The 12390-nt window shown below is 70.1% G+C and overlaps 2 protein-coding genes across 3 annotated transcripts; one reads left to right on the top strand and one right to left on the bottom strand.

The window, feature by feature from the left end:
* The first annotated feature begins 80 nt into the window (after positions 1-80).
* NOXA1 (NADPH oxidase activator 1) lies at positions 81-7774 on the top strand. The gene is made up of 12 exons (XM_051838888.2): positions 81-342; positions 1524-1606; positions 2103-2211; positions 3091-3225; positions 3963-4070; positions 4848-4901; positions 5068-5111; positions 5560-5683; positions 6943-7097; positions 7239-7347; positions 7422-7536; positions 7615-7774. Exons 1-12 carry the CDS (start codon positions 166-168, stop codon positions 7701-7703), a joined length of 1302 nt encoding a protein of 433 aa, XP_051694848.1. The 5' UTR covers positions 81-165; the 3' UTR covers positions 7704-7774.
* ENTPD8 (ectonucleoside triphosphate diphosphohydrolase 8) lies at positions 7730-12282 on the bottom strand. Of its 2 annotated transcripts, XM_002723059.5 has the most exons (10): positions 12034-12281; positions 10634-10777; positions 10425-10542; positions 9830-9980; positions 9588-9747; positions 9266-9496; positions 8917-9180; positions 8717-8827; positions 8308-8442; positions 7730-8232 (listed from the first exon to the last, which is right to left on the bottom strand). In XM_002723059.5, exons 2-10 carry the CDS (start codon positions 10757-10759, stop codon positions 8041-8043), a joined length of 1488 nt encoding a protein of 495 aa, XP_002723105.2. In that variant the 5' UTR covers positions 10760-10777; positions 12034-12281; the 3' UTR covers positions 7730-8040. The 2 variants fall into 2 exon arrangements, with proteins under 2 accessions (XP_002723105.2, XP_051694846.1); XM_051838886.2 differs by lacking the exon at positions 9266-9496 and having other exon boundaries at positions 12034-12282.
* Between the last annotated feature and the right edge of the window lie 108 nt (positions 12283-12390).

Raw genomic sequence — 12390 nt, forward strand, 5'->3', positions numbered from 1 at the left:
GCCTGCCAGCAGGGGGCGACTGCACAGGCGAGGCCCGCGCCCCCACAGGCCCCCGGCCGTCTGCCGGCCTTGCTGGGCCGCCGGGCCCCTCCCTCGGTCGTGCCGCGGTCACGCCCTGCGCGCCCGGGCTGGAGCACCTACCTGAGCCGCAGGTGCAGTGTCGCCATGTCCTCGCTCGGGGACCAGGTGCGCACCTGGCACCGGGGCGTGCAAGCCGTGGCGCGCGGGGACTGGCCCGGCGCCTTGCGCCTCTTCTCGGAGGTCCCAGGGCCTGCCGCCAGGATGAGCTTCAACGTGGGCTGCGTGCACCTGCTGGCCGGGGACCCCGAGGCTGCGCTGCGGGTGAGCCGGGTCATGGGCGCCCGGGGCTGCTGGCAGAGACCCCGTCCCTGGGGCAGTCTCACGGGGGCGTGGGAGAGGGACGCGAAGCCCTTCTTCCCGGTAGATCCTCTGCAGGCGTCTTCCTGGGGGTGGGGGGCGCCTGAGGCAGGCGGGGGCTGCGCTGAGGGCGGCTGAGGTGTGGGCGTGCTCCCTCCTCGGGTCAGGTGGCCGCGGGCAGACGGGGCAAGAGCTTGGCAGAGGCCGTGATGGGCAGTCGAAGTCCCCCCCCCCCCCCCCGCCAGCACACCTGCCTCTCCAACAGAGCGGGAGCTCAGCCTCGGTGGGGGCGGGGGTGGCAGCCACAGCTGCCCGTGCCCTTCCAGATGTGTCTTGTCCATCACCCCGTGCGTGGACACAGTGGTGACCAAAGCTGGGGCGCCCTGCCGGTGACTCAGGCCCCACTGTCCCCGGGCGGTCACCTGCAGGGGAGGAGGGTTCCAGCCACACGTTCCCCGCACCCACATCCTGCAAATGCCCCGGGGAAACCCGGGCCCGGCCCAGCAGGGACCCCTCTGTCACCCCTTCATCCTCCAGCTGCCCACCCACAAGTCCCACTGACGTGGGCTATCCCGGGGGCAGCAGGCATCCAGGGTGAGTCACCACTTCCCGCAGCCGGGCTCTACCTGGGCCCTGTCGGTTCTCGTCTGCCCTCGTAAAGTTGACTGACAGCCTGTCGTTAGAAACAGGGAAACTGTGAGAAGCGGGTGGCGGCTGTGTGACCCTTGCGTCCCATGCCCTGTGACGCTGGGCGCGGCAGGGGAGCCATGGGCTCAGCCAGCTCTGCTAGAGCGAGACCCCAGCCCCTCCCCCAGCCATGGTCCATATTTAACTGGTGGCTGCTGTCCCCTGGGGGAGCGCAGGCCGTTGCCTGAGATGCGGTGCCCCCTCGGTCCCATGGTGCCCGTGCAGCTGAGTGTGGGCTGTCGAGGGCCCTGGAGGAAGCCCCTTCCAGCTCCTCTCTCCTCGAGGCTTTGGCACCACCTTGGGGCTCCACACTGGGCAGCCGGGGTGTGGCCACAGGGGACCAGCTGTGAAGGCCCCCGGGCAGGTGCAGACGGCTCATGGCCCTCCTGGATTTCTGGGCATGGCTGTGGCATCTGAGACCAGGTTCCAGGCCTCAGCCACGCGCATTCTGTCACCAGGCTTTCGATCAAGCGGTGACCAAGGACGCCTGCCTGGCCGTTGGCTTCCTGCAGCGAGGCGTGGCCAGTTTCCAGCTGAAGAGGTAAGCACAGGGGTCTGGCCCCCCGCCTCTGCTGGTGGCGTCTCTGCCCTCGGGCCTTGCCTCGTCTGCGTCCGCAGGGATGGCGAGGCGGTGCCCGTCTTGTGGGTGTGGCTGGGGCAGGGCTGGAGGAGTGGCCGGTCCTGGAGGAAGCATGTGGGCCCGGGCAGGCCCTGGGGCATCCCCATCTGCTGCCCGGGGCAGGGGGCGGGGCCAGGGTGAGAGGAAGCTCGGAGTTCGGAGGGTGGCGGTTCCAGGAGGCGGAGTCGGGGTGCAGACCGGGCCCCAGGGTGGGAGCCGGGCAGGAACCCGGGACCACACATCCCGCTGCCCGTTCGCGTCACAACCCTCGACCCACTTCACCCCACTGGAGTGTCCACTGAGTGCTGGGGCCCAGGTGACCACGGCCACCCTCCAGCAGGGGCCCAGAGCGGGGGTGGGAGCCCCTGACCCAGCTCACCCTCCCCGGGGACTGCTGAGGGCACACTGCCGCCCGCAGGTTCCAGGAGGCCCTGTCCGACTTCCGGCTGGCCCTGGTGCAGCTCAGGGGCAACCCTACCATTGACTACACGCAGCTGGGCCTGCGGTTCAGGCTGCAGGCCTGGGAGGTGAGCAGGCCTGGGAGGCGTGCTGGCCTGGGAGGTGAGCAGGCCTGGGAGGTACACTGGCCTGGGAGGTGAGCAGGCCTGGGAGGTACACTGGCCTGGGAGGCGGGCTGGCCTGGGAGGTGCGCTGGCCCTGGGCTCGCGGGCTCGTGGCCGCCGCTGTGTGGTGGGGGAAGGTGCTCTGAGGGCCCCCCTGGCCTGAGGCGGGCGCTGCACCCCAGGAGGTGCAGGCAGCAGGCAGGTGCGACCAGGACTGGGTCTGCGGGTAAAGGGCAGGGCCGGGCCAGGGAGCAGGGAGGGGAGGGTGGGGCGGGGCTCCGGGCCCAGCTGCTTCCCGGAACAGCGTGGCACTGAGGGAGGGGACTTGGGAGGACCCTCACCCTCCGGGGAACTCCTGCATTGCAGCCTCTTGGAAAGACAAGGCAAAGCCTGGGGGGTTCTGGAAGCCAGGGCCAGTGCCCACCCAGGGGTGCCCAGAGGTCAGGGTGAGGGCGGCTTGGCCGAGGCCCCCCAGAGCCCTGCTGCAGGTCCCCAGAGGACGCTGGCCACCAAATGGCTGTGGGAGGCCTGCCTGTCACCAGGGCCCCAGTGACCCCGGCTCAGTCCAGCTTGGCCATGAAACTCCCTCCCTGTAGGGCCCAGGGACACACGACCCCTGGGGGCAGGGGCATGGCCATGGGCCAGCTGGTGACATGGCCAGGGGATGTGCCACAGAGTGGCCTCTGGCTCAGCAGGAGAGCGCCCGGGGGGTCCTCCCAGCATGCCCCAGCTGCTCTCAGTTGATCTGCGCCCACAGCACCCATGGGAGCTGGACACCCAGAGCTGCCCTCGTGACAGCAGCTGTGGGCCCTGGTCCCTGACGTCCGCGGACCTCACTCCCAGGTGCTCTACAATGTGGCGGCCGCTCAGAGCCAGCTGGGCCTCTGGAGTGAGGCTGCCAGCAGCCTAAGGGAGGCCGTGTCCAAGTGGCCAGAGGGTGCCCACAGCGGTCTGGACACTGCCTTGGACCAGGTGCAGGTGAGGAGTGTCGGGGAGGGGACGGAGAGGGGAGGGGGCAAGGGAGGAGGGCATGCAGGGGAGAGGAAGAGGGGTGGGTGTGGTGTGCAGGGAAGGGGGCAGGAGGAGGGCAGGTGTGGTGTGCAGGGGAGGGGACAGGAGGAGGGCAGGTGTGTGCAGGGGAGGAGGAGGGACAGGTGTGGTGTGCAGGGTGGGGGAGGAGGGGCAGGTATGGCATGCAGGGGAGGGGAGGAGGAGGGCAGGTGTGGTGTGCAGGGGAGGGCAGGAGGGGCAGGTATGGCATGCAGGGGAGAGGAGGAGGAGGGCAGGTGTGGTGTGCAGGGGAGGGCAGGAGGGACAGGTGTGGTGTGCAGGGGAGGGGACAGGAGGAGGGGCAGGTGTAGCGTGCAGGGGAGGGGAGGAGGGCAGGTGTGATGTGCAGGGGAGAGGAGGAGGAGGGCAGGTGTGGTGTGCAGGGGAGGGGAGGAGGAGGGCAGGTGTGGTGTGCAGGGGAGGGGAGGAGGAGGGCAGGTGTGGTGTGCAGGGGAGGGGAGGAGGGCAGATGTGTGCAGGGGAGGGCAGGAGGGGCAGGTATGGCATGCAGGGGAGGGGAGGAGGAGGGCAGGTGTGGCGTGCAGGGGAGGGGAGGAGGGCAGGTGAGGAGTGAGAAGGAGGGGAAGGGGAGGAGACAGGATGAGGGGAGGGTGCAGGGGAGGAGGGCAGGTGTGGCCTGCGTCAGCTCCACACCCCCCTCGCAGAAGCAGACGCCCCTGCAGCCGAGGCAGGTCCCCAGGGGTGAGGTCTTCCGGCCCCACAGGCGGCACCTGGAGCACCTGGAGCCCGTGGACTTCCTGGGCAAGGCCAAGGTACAGGGGGCAGGCGGCCCTCACGGCACCCGGCCGTCCTCACACCTGCCCCGGGACACACGTGGGCACCCGGCCGTCCTCACACCTGCCCCGGGACACACGTGGACACATGGCCGTCCTCACACCTGCCCCGGGACACACGTGGGCACCTGGCCGTCCTCACACCTGCCCCGGGACACACGTGGGCACCTGGCCGTCCTCACACCTGCCCCGGGACACATGTGGGCACCCGGCCGTCCTCACACCTGCCCTGGGACACATGTGGACATCTGGCCATCTTCATACCTGCCCTGGGACACACGTGGGTACCTAGCTGTCCCCACGCCTGCCCCCAGGACACACGTGGGCACCTGGCTGTTCTTTTACCTGTTCCCAGGGGTTGAGGGCGGGCCCCAAATGTTGGCTGTGAACCTGGAGGGGCCCCTCCTTGCCTCGGCCTGGCCGCGCTCTCCTGGGCCCTGGTGTCTCCCCGTGTCCCCGCCGCACACAGGGAGGTCCCAGCGAGGGCAGAGGCCCTGCCAGCCTGGGCCGCGCCACACCCGTGTTGCCCCAGGCCTGGGTGCCACAGAAGTCACTGGGAGCAGTTGCCCCCCCGCCACAGGGCTCCCCGGGAGCCTTGGGCCTGCTGCGCACGCGGGCCACCTGCCGTGGCATTCACGCCCGGGCTGTGTCCGAGTGCCACGTGGTGTCCAGCCGGGCCACCAGCAGGCACGTGGTCCTTTCTCAGACCCCAGCCCCCCGAGGCGCCCCTGACCAGCTGCCCCTGCTGCCCCCCAGGTGGTGGCCTCTGACGAGGAGCCTCGCCCGGACGTCCAGCCTCAGCGGCCGGAGGTGGGTCCTCACCTGCTAAGGAAAGAGAAAGCTGTGGCCACCGTGAGCCCTCCTCGGAGGCCCCAGACCTGCTGGACGGGAAGGGGGGGCTGTGAGCAGCGGGGAGTCGCCCACATTGCTTTAGGATGGGGGGGCGCTCACTGCCGCTGTCACTTTGTGCCCACAGGGACTGGGAGCGGACGGTGAAGCCAGCGCCAGGGCTTCCCCACGGTAGGAAGGGGCAGGCCTGCCCGCGAGGCCTGGACTCCAGCCCTGGGCTCTCCGGGAGTCACCACGCCCGGCCAGGGGACTTGACCACTGCACCCAGATACTGCCAAGGAGGGGAGTCCAGCTCCTCCTGGCCCACTCCCCACATCCCCACCTCCCAGAAAGTGCCCCTCGGGGGCTGCCGGATCCAGGCCTCGGGGGGCACGGGAGGGGAGTTGAGACTCCAGGCGGCACACAGCAGGGCGCAGGGGCTCGAGCCGAGCTGCCCAGGGAGGGGACACTGCTGGGTGTGACTGTGACGCCACCGGCCAGGTGGGGCGAGTTGAACAGACGGCTCTGGGCAGAGCAGGTCCCTCCCCCCGGCTCGGACGAGAGGCTTGGGCGGGCTGCCGCAGGGCCCTGGACCCCAAAGCTGGGACAGTCTCAGAACAGGGGTCTGCTCCTCCCCCAGGGCCCGAGTCACAGAGCCCCCCAGAGCCGCTGCCTGCCACGGCCCCACAGATGCGGACTCGGGGGCCAGCCCCAGCCCAGCGGGGCGGGCTGACCAGGGCTCGGCTCCGACCCGCCAGGAGCAGGTGAGGAGCGCAGGTGCAGGGTGCCTGTGTGGGAGGAGGGGGTGAGCACCGACAAGGCCCCCCCAGGGCGGGGCTGGGGTCTGCCCCTGGACGCGGGCACCCATCTGGAGGCGCCAGGCTGTGCTGGCCCTGGGCGGGTAGGTGGCGACGGGCAGGGCGGCAGTGGTGCCTGTGGCTCCTCCAGGCCCCCAGGAGTGACAGCCTGGGGACAGGACAGGAAGCGGAGGCCTCTGTCCCTGGAGACCCCCAGAGACTCCCCGAGCCTGGGGGCGGCTGAGGAGGGAGGCCGGCGGGCGGGGCCGCCCATGACACCCCGAAGGCCATGGTCAGAAGACTCCTCTTCCAGCTGGACGGTCAGTGTCCTGGGAAGCAGCTTCCACGCGCCCAGGGCAGCGCCCCACGTGGAGCGCATTTCCACACCTCATGGTGGTTTTTTTAAGCTTATTTATTTGTTTTTGAAGATTTATTTATGTATTTGAAAGGCAGAGTGACAGAGAGGGAGAGAGAGATCTTCCAGACACTGGTTCACTCCCCAAACAGCCGCCATGGCTGGTGCCGACCCGGCTGCAGCTGGAGCCCGGAGCTCCATCCAGGTCTCACGTGGGTGCAGGCGCCCACGCACTTGCGCCACCACCTGCGGCCTGCTGGGCGCCTTAGCAGGAGCCGGATGAGAAGTGCAGCAGCCAGGACTGGAGCCAGCACTCGGAGCTGAGATGTGGACATTCCGAGTGGAGGGCTAACCCACTGGGCCACGCAGCTGCCCCCGGGGGTGGCACTTGAAGCGCTTGGCCCCCCGGGCCTGGTGAGCCAGTGAGCTCGCGTCTGAACACCCCAGGTGCCGCCTCCCACTCCTGGCCTCCCGCTGAGTCAGCCTCCTGGTGTGGGGTGGTGGGGAGCCGCCTCGCGGTGGCCTGCAGGGACCCAGCCCTGTCCCCAGAGGGGCCTGGCTGCCGGCGGCTCTGCCAGGACAGAGCAGGGCCCCAGGTGGGCCAAGAGGCTCCTCCGTCTCCAGGTAAGGGAATCCTGGGCAGGGGTGCTTGGGGGAAGCAGTCCCCAGGAGGTGCCTGGGACAAGGCAGGCGGGTGGCCAGCTGGGCCTTGCTCCTGTCCTGCTGGGCTACGGTCACCTGAGAACCGCGAGGGTCTGGGGTGAGAGGCGCCGTGCCCCGGTCAGCCCACCGTCCAGTGGTCAGCCCCGGCCACTCCCACCCCCTCCTGGGTGCTCCCTGGAGCAGATCCTGCTCTTCTGCCTGGCTCCAGGGTGCGGCTGTGGGAGACCCCGAGTCCCTGGTGACGGTCACCGTGCAGTGTGCGTTCACCGTGGCGCTGAGGGCCCGACGAGGAGCCAACCTGTCCAGCCTGCGGGCCCTGCTGGCCCAGGCCCTCCCTCACCAGGCCCAGCTGGGGCAGCTCAGGTGGGCCAGAAAGACCCCCTGCCGTGGGGCTGGAGGGCTGGTCTGAGGCAGGGATGGAGCTGGCCAGGCAGCAGGTGCTGGGTGTGTGGCAGGGTCAGAGGTCAGCGCCTACCCTGCTGACCCCGAGGCTGCTCTCTGCAGTTGCCAAGCCCCAGGCGACGCGGGGTCCTGGGTGCCCATCTACGGGGAGGAGTCGCTGCAGAGGGCGTGGCAGGTGTCCGGCCGCAGGGGGCTGCAGCTCCAGTGCAGGGTAAGCCGAGCGGGGGCGGCAGGGGCCGGGAGCCCCCCGCTGTGCCTGCTGCCTCAGCCCAGCCTCTGCCGCAGGGGGCTGGGGGCCGGCCCATCCTCTACCAGGTGGTGGCCCAGCACCGCTACGCAGCCCAGGGGCCCGAGGACTTGGACCTCCAGCCGGGGGACACGGTGGACGTCCTGTGTGAAGGTGGGGCACGCACCACCCCTCCCACCCTGGGGCCCCCGGGGACTCGGCCGGGGACTGGAGCTGTGGCTTCCCCTGCAGTGGACGAGGCCTGGCTGGAGGGGCACCGCGAGGGCCACATCGGCATCTTCCCCAAGTGCTTCGTGGCCCCGGCTGGCGGGCGCCTGTGAGCCCCGGGAAGCCACGCCCAGACACCTTGCGGCGAGAGCAGCTTTAATAAAACTCCCCCACCCCCACACCACACGTCCGAGTCCTGGGCTTGGCGACTGAGAGGGTGGGAGGGGCTGCTGATGGCCGGGGACAGCCAGGTGCCCAGCTGGCCGGCCTTCCCCTGCCCAACCTACTCCCACTCCCCATGCTTCGGCTGGGCGCCCTCGGGGGTCCGGGCGGCCTGGGTTTGTGCAGAAAGACCCTGCTGCCCTGGGAAGGTCTGGGAGGGGGCGGGGGCCACAGGCGGCCACCAGCCTCTTGTAGCCAGAGCAGGGCCGCCAGCGTCAGGGGTGCCCACTAGTCATGGGGCCAGAGGAGCTGCACGGCGACAGCCCCGAGGATGGCCGAGAGGGTCAGCACCACAAACACCACTCCGGCCACCCAGACGCCGTAGCTCTGTGCCCGCCACTGGGCCGGCGCCTCGGCCGGGATCAGGCCGGTCAGGTTCAGCATGTACCCCAGCGTCCAGCCGATGTCAGTGCCGCCGGCCTGCGGGACACGCGGCTGCTCAGGCGCTCCGCCCGCCTCACCTGGGGCAGAGGCCGGGACCGGGGAGGCACTCACCTGCCCCCGGAACTCGATGTTGGACCAGGTCTCCTCGCTGAACCCGTAGCCCTCCAGCAGGAGCGTGAGGATGTACAGACCCGAGGCACAGTAGTCCCGAAGCCAGCGTTCCTGCCCTGGGTAGCTGTTCTCCACCTGGCCCCGGCAGCCAAGGGGCAGGGTGAGGGTCCGGGCCGCCCAGCGCCCACCCCAGCCGAGCCCATCCCGTGGCTGCCAGCGCAGGGCTCCGTCAGGGGAGAGACGGCTGTCCCCACGCCAGCCAGCAGCGGCCCCCGGCACGGCTGAACCGGAGGCTGGCTCATCAGCAGGACGGTCAAGGGGACTCCTCCCTCCCACGGCTCCTGCCAGAACCCCGCCGAGGCTGAGCGCCTCCGGGAAGTGGGGGCCGGGCCACCCTGGGTCCACCCACCAGCTTCCAGGGCCTCCGGCAGAACTCCCAGATGGTGGCGTTGGCGGTGCCCAGCGGCTGTCTGGAGGTGAGGTTCAGGAAGTGGAAGGTGTAGTAGAAGTTGGAGAAGGCCTGGGGGCGGGAGAGGAGACACGTGTGCGGCCCGGCCCACTGAGAGCCAGCCGGGGCCCTGCGGGGAAGCCGGGGGCCTGGGCGCTCACGTAGAAGGGGCCTCGCACGGGGGGCTGGTAGACCCCATCAAAGGCGCAGTCCACTTGGCCCTTGCAGCTGGAGAAGTTGAAGAGCTCCCGGATGGCTTCCGTGCAGGCCCCAGGGTCGCCCGTGCCTTCCACCGTGAGGTTCTGGGTCAGGTTCCGGGGGGCCGTGCTGTGCACGCACGGAGACTCGTACAGGGCGCCCGGGGCCAGCGTGGCCCAGTAGCCGCTGTGGTAGCATGGGTGGCGGAGCGGGCCAGCCGGGCTTCTCTGCAGGGAGGGGGGGTGGCCTGGAGCACCAGCCGGCGTGGCGCCCCCTCCCCCCCGCCCGGGCGCCCCCGGCAGGAGGCCTGACCTGCGCCAGCCCCGCCAGCAGCCGGAGGAGCACCTGGTCGCGCCCAAAGCACAGGTGGCTGTGAGTGTAGATGCTGTATGTGGAGCCGTACAGGCGGAAGGAGGCCTGAGTGCTCGTGTCCAGCACCGGGCCCTCGGGCACGAAGCTTATCTGGCTGGAGGCCCCGCCCAGGTCCAGGGCGCCCACCAGCGTCCCCTCCGGGGGCCGGATCCACTTCCCAGCAGAGGAGTACTGGCCACACACGGGATAGTCAGCCCCCGGCCAGGCGGCCGCCCCGCCCCCGCCCCCAGCACAGGCCCCGCCCCGTGGACAGCTGCTGCACCTCCACCAGCATGCCCAGGACGTAGTTGATGGTGATCCAGCCAAAGGCGCCTTCGTCTCGCCCTGCCAGCAGCTCGGCGCCCTGGAAATCCACAGGGGTCCGGCCCAGGACCCGGGACACCGCCGCGAAGACGTCCCTGGCCTGAGAGCTGTTCTTCTGGCTGGGCAGAGAGGGACAGGAGGGGGCCGGGCTGGCTGGCGCCCAGGCGCAGCCCCCGCCACCGGCCTCAGCGGCAGCCTCACCTGAGCAGCCTCATGCCCGCCGTGGCCCCCAGGAACAGGGGCGTCTCCCGCAGCTGGGCCTCCGGGATCCGTGCCAGTGCCTTCTCCAGGCAGCCCCGCAGGCTCTCGCCCGCCGCTGTGGGGTCGGTGGCGTAGGAGGAGATCCCAGGCCCTGGAGAGGCAGCGTCCAGGGCTCGGCTCAGGCCCCCAGACGTCCCCTGCCTTGGGGACAGGCATGGTTAAGCCTCCTGGATTCCCTAAAGCTAGCAGAGACTGTCCCTGTGGCCTGGAGCCCCCAGAGACAAGAGGCAGGAGGGGCCGGCCTGGCCCCGGGCCGCCCACCCTCAGGGCCTGTGAGGAACAGCCTGCTCCTGAGTTGCCGGAGCCCCCGGAACCCAAGTTGCGTGAGGGTTAGGGGCAGAGGCAGGGCTCTGCAGGCCCTAGCCGGGACTGGGCACGGACCCAGGGCTGTGCTGGTTCAAACCAGAGCCAGCCACACGGGCGCTCCCGGCACCAGGCAGGCCCTTGAGGCTGTGCCGCTCCCAACACCCAGCTCCAGGGTCCCCGCCAGGCGGCGACAGGCAAGCCCTGAGCCCTCGGACGGAAGTGCCCCCACCTTCCACCTGGCAGGCCAGCGCCTGGCTGACCACGCCTGTGTTGTTCTCCTTGTCTGCTGGCCACTGATACACGAAGAGCGACGTGTGAGAGGAGCCGGCGTCGAACACCATCCCGAACTGGGGGCAGAGCTGGGGTTAGGAGGGCCCGGGGGCTGGCGCCCTGCAGCCTGGCCCGGCCCGGCCTCCCCGGCCTGGCGTCCTGGCGCACCTTGGTGCCTGCAGGCAGGAGGACATTGGTGGCTTCCACCAGGATGAGAACAAGCGTGGTGAGGCCCGAGACCGCTGCGGCCGCCAGCAGTGCCGTGAAGACCTTCTCCTTCCAGGACAGCCCCATGGCGGGCCGGGCGGGCTCCTGCGGGGAGCCACGGGCACCCTGACTCCACTTGCCCCCAACAGGCAGGCAGGCAGGCAGGCAGGGCCTTTGGTTATCTGGTGTGTGTGTGTGTGTGTGTGTGTGTGTGTGTGTGTTTCCATCTACGTGAAAGGCAGAGAGGCCTTCCATCCACTGGTTCACTCCCCGGATGCCTTCCACAGCCAGGGCCCAAGCACTGGTGTCAGGACGCGTTAGCAGGAAGCGGGATCGGAGTGGAGCCGACAGGACCCCGACTCGGCCCCGACTCGCCCTCTGATTGTGGGGTGTGGGTGTTGCCGCAGAGCCGGAGCAGGGGCCCGGGTGCACTTCAGTCTCCTGGGGGCACAACAGGCCCCAGACACATCCCTGGGGCTCAGACAGTGCCAGGCCAAGGCCAAGGACCATGCCCTGACCCTCAGAGGGGCTGTGGGGGCTGGGCAGCGGGACACAGCTCCACAGGATGCAGGATGGCCCCTTTCTAATTGGATGCGTGGAGCTCCCTGGAGCAGCCCCCCGCTACCCTCATGTCCCTGCTCCCCCCCACACACAGGAGGAGCCCCGGCTCCGGACTGAACACACGAGGCCCCCACCGCCAGCTGTCCCGTGGCAGGGCCCCACGTGTCACCGAGCGTGAGGCTGCTGTCCCTGGGAGACGCCCGCGTGCGGTGGCCGGTCTCCCTCCGGAAGCCTGGCTGGGAGCTCTCTGATGCGATTTTGGCCCCAGAAGGTGCTGGGCAGCTGGCCCAGGCTGACGCAGGCGTGCCGCTGGCCGGGTCCCAGCCCAGCGTCCAGCTCCGTAGCTGCGGCGCCCACATCCTCTCCGCGAGGAGTCTCAGCCCCAGACCACCCCAGCGGTCACCAGCAGCTGTGTCCAGCCCTGCTCGCCCGGGGCGCTGCTCTGAGTCGTGAGCACTGGAGAATCTGGGGCTGGGACATATCTGGTGTCCCCCCCGGAAGGCGGGGTCCCATGCCGGGGCTCTGCCTGAGTGTGCTCAGGGCAACCCTCTGCGTGTGCGTCGGGGGCAGGGGCCCAGGGTGGGAGGGAAGGCAGGGTCTGGGCCTGTATTCCTAACCAGCATCCGGCTGCAGGGACAAACAGGTGACAGGAAGCGGCCAGGGACACAGGACGCCGCCTCCAGGTGACGCAGCTCCTGAGACCCCTCCGCTAAGCCCGCAGGTAAGCAAGCAGAGGGTGGGGCCGATGCCCTACACCCAGAGCCCCCCTCGGACCTGCACAGCCCCCGCAGAGCCCTCACCTGGTGGTGCCCGTGTGCCAGCAGCCGGAGGAAGCTCACACTGAATGTCCGCCGGGCGCCTGCCACGCGCCGCCCCAGCCTCCACCCACCTGGACCTGGGTCGGAGAACTGAGGCCAGCTGGGCTGCCGTCCAGGTGACCTGCCCTGGTCAGGGAGCCGCGGGTGTTAACCCCTGCGGTGCCCCGGGGTGGGGGTGCCAGGAGGAGCCTCAGAGCCTTCCTGGAGGCAGCGCCCTAATGCATGCAGGACTTCGCCCTCCGCCCCCACCCCCAGGCACCCGCCCAGGTCAGGGTCAGGTGAGCTAGCAGACAGGGCTGGGCGGGCCCTCAGTCCTGCCAGCGATGGTGTCACTGCGGT

The sequence above is a fragment of the Oryctolagus cuniculus genome, chromosome 1, assembly GCF_964237555.1.
Source record: "Oryctolagus cuniculus chromosome 1, mOryCun1.1, whole genome shotgun sequence".
Lineage (NCBI taxonomy): Eukaryota > Metazoa > Chordata > Mammalia > Lagomorpha > Leporidae > Oryctolagus > Oryctolagus cuniculus.

Excerpts from the sequence above, each read along its gene's own strand:
- NOXA1 (XM_051838888.2), top strand. The coding sequence starts at position 166 with ATGTCCTCGCTCGGGGACCAGGTGCGCACCTGGCACCGGGGCGTGCAA. Across the intron at positions 5,684-6,942 it reads CTCCGACCCGCCAGGAGCAG|GGTGCGGCTGTGGGAGACCC; the intron begins GTGAGGAGCGCA and ends GCCTGGCTCCAG. Across the intron at positions 7,098-7,238 it reads GCCCAGCTGGGGCAGCTCAG|TTGCCAAGCCCCAGGCGACG; the intron begins GTGGGCCAGAAA and ends TGCTCTCTGCAG.
- ENTPD8 (XM_002723059.5), bottom strand. The coding sequence starts at position 10,759 with ATGGGGCTGTCCTGGAAGGAGAAGGTCTTCACGGCACTGCTGGCGGCC. Across the intron at positions 9,981-10,424 it reads GCTGGCCTGCCAGGTGGAAG|GGCCTGGGATCTCCTCCTAC; the intron begins GTGGGGGCACTT and ends CTGCCTCTCCAG. Across the intron at positions 9,497-9,587 it reads TCCTGGGCATGCTGGTGGAG|TACTCCTCTGCTGGGAAGTG; the intron begins GTGCAGCAGCTG and ends GTGTGTGGCCAG.